Source organism: Salvelinus sp. IW2-2015, linkage group LG18 (assembly GCF_002910315.2).
Source record: "Salvelinus sp. IW2-2015 linkage group LG18, ASM291031v2, whole genome shotgun sequence".
Taxonomy (NCBI): Eukaryota; Metazoa; Chordata; class Actinopteri; order Salmoniformes; family Salmonidae; genus Salvelinus; species Salvelinus sp. IW2-2015.
Window position 1 is genome coordinate 53144338 of NC_036858.1, and position 8777 is coordinate 53153114.

Sequence of the window (8777 nt, forward strand, 5' to 3'; positions counted from 1 at the left end):
CCGAAAATGTTTGACCCAAGTTAAACAATTTAAAGGCAATGCTACCAATTCTAATTGAGTGTATGAAACTTCTGACCCAATGGGAATGTGATGAAAGAAATAAAAAGCTGAAATAAATAATTCTCTCACTATTATTCTGACATTACACATTCTTAAAATCAGTGGTGATCCTAACTGACCTAAGACATTGAATTTTTTCTTGGATTAAATGTCAGGGAATTGTGAAAACTGAGTTAAATGTATTTGATTAAGGTGTATGTAAAACTTCCGACTTCCAACTGTATGTATATACTGTACCTTATACCATCTATTGCACCATGCCTATGCCACTCATCCTATATGTATATGTACATTACCTTTTTCCTCCCTTTAGATTTGTGTGTATTAGGTAGTTGTTGATGAATTGTTAACTTTTAGATATTACTGCACTGTCGGAACTAGAAGCACAAGCATTTCACTTACACTCGCATTAACATCTGCTAACCATGTGATGTGACCAATAAAATTTGATTTAATTTAATTACAAAGGTATGTGGACACCTCTTCAAATTAGTGGATTCGGCTATTACAGCCTCACCCGTTCCTCTGACAACTGTATAAAAATCGAGCACACCACCATGCAATCTCCATAGACAAACATTGGCAGTAGAATGGCCTTACTGAAAAGCTCAGTGACTTTCAATGTGCACGGTCATAGGATGCTACCTTTCCAACAAGTCAGTTCATCAAATTCTGCCCTGCTGGAGCTGCCCCTGGTCAACTGTAAGTGCTTTATTGTGAATTAGAAATGTCTACGAGCAATAACAGTCAGCCGCGAAGTTGTATGCCACACAAGCTCACAGAACAGACCGCTTAACACATAGTGCGTAAAAACATTCTGTCCTCGTTACAACACTTACTACCGAGTTCCAAACTGCCTCTGGAGCAAACGCAGCAACAAATAACTGTTCGTTGGGAGCTTCATGAAATGGGTTTCCATGGCTGATTCAGCCGCACACAAACCTAAGATCACCAGGCGCAATGCCAAGCGTCGGCCTGGAATGGTGTAAAGCTCGCCGCCATTGGACTCTGGAGCAGTGGAAACGCGTTCTCTGGAGTGATAAATCACACTTCACCATCTGGCAGTCCTAACGGACAAATCTGGGTTTGGCGGATGCCAGGAGAACCCTACCGGATGCCAGGAGAACCAATGCATAGTGCCAACTGTAATGTTTGGAGTAGGAATAATGGTTGGGAGCTGTTTTTAATGGTTCGGGATAGCCCTTAGCCACTGACGATTCTGTGCTTCCATCTTTGCGGAAACAGTTTGGAAGGCCCTTTCCTGTTTCAGTAGGACAATGGCCCCCGTGCGCAAAGCGACGTTCGTACAGAAATGATTTGTCGAGATAGGTGTGAAAGAACTGACTGGCCGCGCACAGATCCCTGAGCTCAACCCCATCGAACACCTTTGGGATGAATTGGAACGCCGACTGAGAGCCAGGCCTAATCGCCCAACATCAGTGCCCTACTCACTTAGACTCTTGTGGCTGAATGCAAGCAAGTCCCCTCAAGCAATGTTCCAACAATGGAAAGCCTTCCCAGGAAGAGAGCAGTTATAGAGCAAAGGGGGACCAACTCCAATAATAATGCCCATTATTTTGTTCAACGAACAGGTTCCATATATTTTTGGTAATGTGCATCTCCCGGCTCCCATCTCCTTCAGTTAACACTGACGAGAGTAGGCTTTCACACATTTTCAGAACGGAGGTAAAACCGCAGCCACACACACAGACAGGACAGGAACACGTACGAAAGAGAGACTAAAAGATCAACCTCTCCAACTCACAGCTCAATTCATTTAGCCAAATCTCTGTAGTTCTACTTGCAGCCTACACTGATTAGATAGTTATGAAATCTTTCTATCTATCTGATATGGTGTGGTCCCTCTTTTTTTTTTGAGTGAGACGATTCTAGGATTTATTCACGTCACAACTGGTCATTCCCACCTTCCCACTTCGTTATGAATGCAGCGTCAGGCTACATTATGTTAACACTAAATCAACATGAGCTTTGATGTTCTACTTTCAATCAGTTTTTAGCCAATGGGTTCTGTCAGTGAGTCAACATGTGCTGTAGCCTAATGGGATTTCACCATGATATGCATTGCATTTGCACACAGTTTTTCAGGCTTCCAAATATAAACTGGTTATGTAAAATGTTTTTTTTTCTCCCCTTTTTAGGTGGAATACAATGTTGATTGAAATGGATGAGAAAATGAAAAGGTTCGTCTTGTTCTCAATGGTGGGGAGGTTTTGGAAACCCTTCAAGACAAAGGTGAAAAGACAAACCCCAAGTAAGTCAGCTTTAAATCTGTTTAGAAATTGACTGGCTGCCATGTATATACCTTATTGTTAAAGTAGAATCTTTCTTATTTACACTCATATCGCTTTTTTTATGTAAATCCATGTTATTAAAGGGTACAGACAGTTTTTCGTTTAACTTATTTTGAGAAACTTGCCCAACCAGCGATTCACTCCTCATCCTCGTTGGCAGATTATGGGGGCTCAAACCTTTAGTAATTTATTAGATGCTCTTATCCCAGAGCGACTTACAAGTAGTGATTGCATATACAGTTGAAGTCTGAAGTTTACATACACTTAGGTTTAGTCATTAACTCGTTTTTCAACCACTCCACTAATTTCTTGTTAACAAGCTACAGTTTTGGCAAGTCGGTTAGGACATCTACTTTGTGCATGCAAGTAATTTTCCAACAATTGTTTACAGACAAATTATTTCACTTATAATTCACTATATCACAATTCCAGTGGGTCAGAAGTTTACATACACTAAGTTGACTGTGCCCTTTAAACAGTTTGGAAAATTCCAAGAAAATGAATGTCATGGCTTTAGAAAGCTTCTGATAGGCTAAATTGACATCATTTGAGGTCAATTGGGTGTACCTGTGGATTATTTAAGGCCTACCTTCAAACTCAGTGCCCTTTTCTTGACATCATGGGAAATCAAAATAAATCAGCCAAGACCTCAGAAAAACAATTGTAGTCTGGTTCATCCTTGGGAGCAATTTCCAAACGCCTGAAGGTACCACATTCATCTGTACAAACAATAGTAAACGCAAGTTACAAACACCTGGGACCACGCAGCCGTCATACCGCCAGGGAAGGAGAACGCTTTCATCTCCTAGGAGATGTCCGTACTGTGCGTGCAAAAAGTCGAAAATCAATCCCAGAAAACAGCAAAGGACCTTGTGAAGATGCTGGCAGGAAACAGGTACACAAGTATCTATATCCACAGTAAAACGAAGTCCTTATCAACATAACCTAAAGGCCGCTCTCAGCAACGGAAGAAACCCACTTGCTTCCAAAAACCGCCATAAAAAAAGCCCAGACTACGGTTTGTTAACTGCACATGGGATCAAAGATCGTTTACTTGTTTGGAGAAATTCCCTCTGCGTCTATGGGAAACAAAAATAAACTGGTTTGGCGCAACAATGACATTGTTATGTTTGGAGGATAAAGGGGGAAGCTTGCACCGAAGAACACCCAATCCCAACCGGTGAAGCACGGGGTGGCACATCATATGTGGAGGGTGCTTCTCAGGAGAGGCTGGTGGACACTTCACAAAATAGATGGCATCATGAGGGAGGAAACATATGTGGATGTATTGAAGCCACATCTCAAGACATCAGTCAGGAAGTTAATGCTTGGTCGCAAATGGGTCTTCCAAATGGACAATGATCCYAAGCATACTTCCAAAGTTGTGGCAAAATGGCATAAGGACAACAAAGTCAAGGTATTGGAGTGGCCATCACAAGGCCCTGACCTCAATCCCATAGAAATCTTGTGGGCAGAACCGAAAAAGAGTGTGCGTGCAAGGAGGCCTACAAACCAGACAGTTACACCAGTTCTGTCAGGAGGAATGGGACAAAATAAATAAATAATAGCTGAAATAAATCATTCTCTCTACTATTATTCTGGCATTTCACATTCTTAAAATAAAGTGGTGAGGCTAACAGACCTAAGACATGGCAATTTTACTTGGATTAAATGTCAGGAATTGTGAAACTGATTTTAAATGTATTTGGCTAAGGTGTATGTAAACTTCCGACTTCAACTGTATTTTCATATATATTTTGTTTCCCCGTACTGTCATTCTGAACTTTATCAGCAACGCTATATTACATTTTGTTGCGACTCAAATGGAACAGCTGGATAGGGGAAAACTGCTCGAGTCGCACAAAATTGAAATATAACGTTGCGGATATAGTTTGGAATGACATAATTTCATGTGTACAACATCTAAAGACCTGCATTACTTTACTGAGGGCATTTTGGTTTCTAAAAGGACGTATTTGGGTGTTTTTGGAGTGTTTGTTCATATTTTTTCAGAGCTTTGTACATCGCGATGAGGAAGTGAATCACTGGTTAGGATAGGTTTCTCAAACAAGTGAAATCACAAAACGTATCTTGACCCTTCTACAACATGTCATTTACATAAAAATAGACATTTGGTTGTAAAACCTTTTTTTACATTGCAGGTACTGAAGACATTTGTCACTGCATAAGACAGTGTTCCRTTAGCCTCTTTAGCAACTTTAAAAAATAAATAAATAAAGGAGCTTCCCTTATGGCTCGCTCATGCAAAGGCTACTTTACAAGTATGCAACTTCAGCATGAGTTTTACTTTTWTTTWWWTTTTTTWAACTATGCTCTTACAAATACACTTGAGTCTCCCTGCCTGCTACACCGTGGGCTGTTAAATTCCTTCTGCAGGTTAAAAAGCCTTTATCTCTATTTTATGTACTTGTGTTTGTACAAGCCCCACAGTAATGGTCTTCTTGCTAATAGCCCATGACGTCCTAAATCTGTGAAGCCTACTTAACCCAGGGGAAATACCAGTGTCAGTGTGGAATTGTAGCTAGAGCTGTAGCATTCCTCATTACTGCCTCTGTCGCACATACTGAAGAGCACGTGCCCTGAAACACAAACACAGCATTTTCCCCCCTGCTGAGATAGTGTCTCACATTAGATTAAAAAAAAAACATGTTTACTTTAATGTGAAAGATCAGCATAACACAATGGACTCTATCTGATCAAGGACCTTGTTTTGTTAGACAACATTATTCATTGGCCTCTAAAAACGTAAGTTGGCTTTTACATTTTTTTTTTTTTTATAATGCTTTGTTTTTCTTTGGAGCCATCCTACCCTTTGGAGGCCAGAGTATGGCAGCTACATGATCGAAGGGACTCCGGGGCAGCCATACGGTGGGACGATGTCAGAGTTCAACACAGTGGAGGACAACATGGGAAAGAGGAGGCGAGAGGCCTCATCTGTGCTGAATAAGAATGAAACCCTTGCCACCATCACATCATTCCCAAGGTAGTTTAGTACCTATTCTGTCACTCACTCAACCATTTGAAACTTTGTTTATTTCATTTATAGTACCTTAACATTATTGTTATTCTTGTAACAATGGTTTTAGGTTAGGTTGTCCAGGCTTCACACAGCCAGAGTACAACCCAACACCTGTTGAAAAAGGAGTGTCCAAATCACTGTTTTTCCCAGATGAAGCCATAAACGGACACCCAAGATTCAGGTAGGCTTGAATGTATATATGTATGTATGGCGGAAGTTTACATACACTTAGGTTGGAGTCATAAACTTGTTTTTCAACCACTCCACAAATGTCTTGTAAACAAACTATAATTTTGGCATGTCGGTTAGGACATCAAATTTGTGCATGACACAAGTAATTTTTCCAACAATTGTTTACAAACAGATTATTTCACTTATAATTCACTGTATCACAATTCCAGCGGGACAGAAGTTTACATACACTAAGTTGACTGTGCCTTTCAACAGCTTGGAAAATTCCAGAAAATTGTCATGGTTTTACAAGCTTCTGATAGGCTAATTGACATCATTTTAGTGAATTGACTGGCTGCCATGTATACCTGTGGATGTATTTCAAGGCCWACCTTCAAACTCAGTGCCTCTTTGCTTGACATCATGGGAAAATCMAAATAAATCAGCCAAGACTTCAGAAAAACAATTGTAGACCTCCACAAGTCTGGTTCATCTTTGGGAGAAATTTCCAAACGCCTGAAGGTACCACGTTCATCTAGTTGCCATCTTTCTTTTGATACGCATTGCATCAACACATAATTCCATAAAAAAAATCAGCCATCGACTTGTCAGAACACAAACTTTTGGATGTACAATGGATATCTCACTGCGTACAAACAATTTACTTGGGTCCTCATACTTTGGAGGAAAATTTTGTATTATTTCCAAACTGCCTTTAAGAAAGGGTACCTCTTTGTAGCGGTCTAGATTTTTGATTGAAAGGCTTATGCTACTGGTCTCACAATCCAACTAGAGGGAACACGGTGAAACTCAAACACACCCGACTGGGTCCCGATGTAACGAGGGCCATGTCCGTTTTTATCCGGCTAGCGAGAGAGGGGGATATGGGAGGTGAACCATGTCTTGGATTTTTGGGTATTCTGTACGCACAGATTGGGGAATTGTGACTTAGCCTCAAGTAGTGCTATTCAAGAGGACGAATGACATGGAAAATGGCATATATAGATTAGGAATAAACCAAACATTATTACACAAGATATCCATCCTTACATCATAAAACATGCTTTCAGTGGAACAACACGGAAAGGGAAATAAGGTTGGCATCTGGTATATATTGCAACACGTTAAATGTACAGCCACAGCTTTTCACAGTAAAAGTCAGTGACGGTATGAATTCTTTAACCATCAAACGAGATCACTTGACACTCGCTGGATAATTGGCATCACTCCCAGGGTTCGCAGGACATATAAGGAAGGCCATTCTCCGGTCTAAAGCAGTTTGCAAACAGCGGAATGCCTTTAGGATGAAAAAGATGGCAGGCGTAACTGATGGTTGTTGGCGCAGCAGTCTGCTCAGCATTGGGATCAGGGCCCTACAAAACATGACCAGGAATGGCAGCTGGGTCGGGAATGGAAACAGACAATATACATATTAGAATTCAGACTGTGCCTCTATTATAAATGGAACACCATGCATTATTTATGGAGTTGAGAAAAAGGAGCAGTGATGAGGAGCTTGAGCAAGTAACATACGAATGACACATCATTCTTTCTACCAACAACATCTGATACGTACGAGTATTCAGAGTGACTTGAGAGGGGACATAGCATTTCACTGTTGTTGATAAGGTGTTGATTTGGTCTTAGCAGAGTGACATCTTTGTGCACTTTTCAAACATAAATTAAGGTATTTGGTCACCACAGTTCGAGGATATTATCATTCAGCGAAAATCTGTTGGAATATTTGCAATGTTCTAAGTTACCAGATTAGATACGGTACATTCAGTTTGTTACAACGTAATGCTGGTCGCAGTGGTTATTCCTCGAAGCAATGGCACAGCCAATGACCCCCTGTTATTCGTTGATCTCCTTCGATCCTATCAAAGGGTTGTCGAGCAATCTTTTATGATAATTGTAAGGTGGTATCAACAAAGGTCCAAGTAAACTACAGGCATTGCGGGAGGCATTAGCTGTCGATTGTTTACATCACATAATGTCCTTTGAGGACTTTCATAGATGTATACGAAATTTGTTTGGGGTTGAATATTTCAAAGAGGAAATAGCGTGCGGATTGAGAGCACGAGCAAAGGCGGCTACCATTTTCACAGACCTTAACACGTAAAAAAGCAACACGCTCTGAACTAGGAGTGAAAATTGGAGGAGAGATAAGAGGAATATATCTGACATTCAATCAAACAAATAACTGAAAACGCTGCTCTGACAAACGTTTACCAACAAATATTGGTGGAAGACCTGTGCAGGAAGAGACAATTCAACCAGCGAGAAACTTTGTTCATGGACACTGCTACTCTTGATTGTACAATGCAACAATTTCGTAAGGGGCATGAGCCTTTGGACCACCATCACAAATTACCCAACCTGTGTTAAATGGGCCACAAATGCTTATCCTACGCCGCAACAATGCGAATGTGGGGCCATGATAATGAAATTAAAAGGCTTGGAAGAGATAAAAGGCATCATCTGTTCTTATCTATATTTCATTTTATTATGGGTGTTCTCACACGATTCTTAATATTAAGTACGTGCGTGTAGTACTAGAACTGGGACACTCTGAATCACACACTTGCGCAGGAACTCGCTTGCTACTCTTCCTTTTATGTTTGCCTGATTCATAATGTAGTTTCAGCTCGCGAAAGAGAACTTAGGTTTTTAAATGTATATGCAGGTAGGTATCTCAGATAAGTGGGAAGAAATAAACTTCAGGCGCAGACGGCCTAAGACGAATCTAATTTGTCTGATTATATTCACAATAGTACTCTGTAAGACGGCGAAGCAGCACTGAGGAGTCCAACAGGTCTGTTAACGCAATCAAGCAGTTTAGCTTTGCCAGTTCACCACTTATTTGACGCACGCTGAGTTAAAATATTAGCCACACGAGTGGAACAACCCGCCATTTATCACAAGAGGATGAGTTTGTAGTAAGCTTGGTAATCAGGATTTGATTCGATTGTACTAACAAAGTTAACAGCTAAGGCAGAATCATCCGTGGTAGAAGATTTTAAGAACTTAATCTCCCCTATCTGGGCAATATGAACAAATTGCATTAGACGGCTTTCTGGGATGTGCACTTCTGAATGGTTGGACGCATTGGCGCATTATAAATTACAATTCTTCTGTTAGTCTAGCATGGGTAGGAATGGTCATACTGATCAAACGTTTAGTTGGCAGCTGGG

The 8777-nt window shown here is 40.7% G+C and overlaps 1 protein-coding gene across 2 annotated transcripts in view; it reads left to right on the forward strand.

Moving 5' to 3' along the window:
• The window catches only part of LOC111978043 (glutamate--cysteine ligase catalytic subunit), a 59254-nt gene that overhangs the window by 32692 nt on the left and 17785 nt on the right, over positions 1-8777 (forward strand). Inside the window, exons 1-3 of one of the 2 annotated variants that reach the window (XM_024007811.2) lie at positions 2257-2332; positions 5194-5376; positions 5480-5593. In XM_024007811.2, the coding sequence (XP_023863579.1) occupies positions 5231-5376; positions 5480-5593 (260 nt within the window). In that variant the 5' untranslated portion in view covers positions 2257-2332; positions 5194-5230. Of the gene's footprint in view, positions 1-2256; positions 2333-5193; positions 5377-5479; positions 5594-8777 lie in introns of those variants that run through there. The other variant, XM_024007810.2, reaches the window with a different exon arrangement.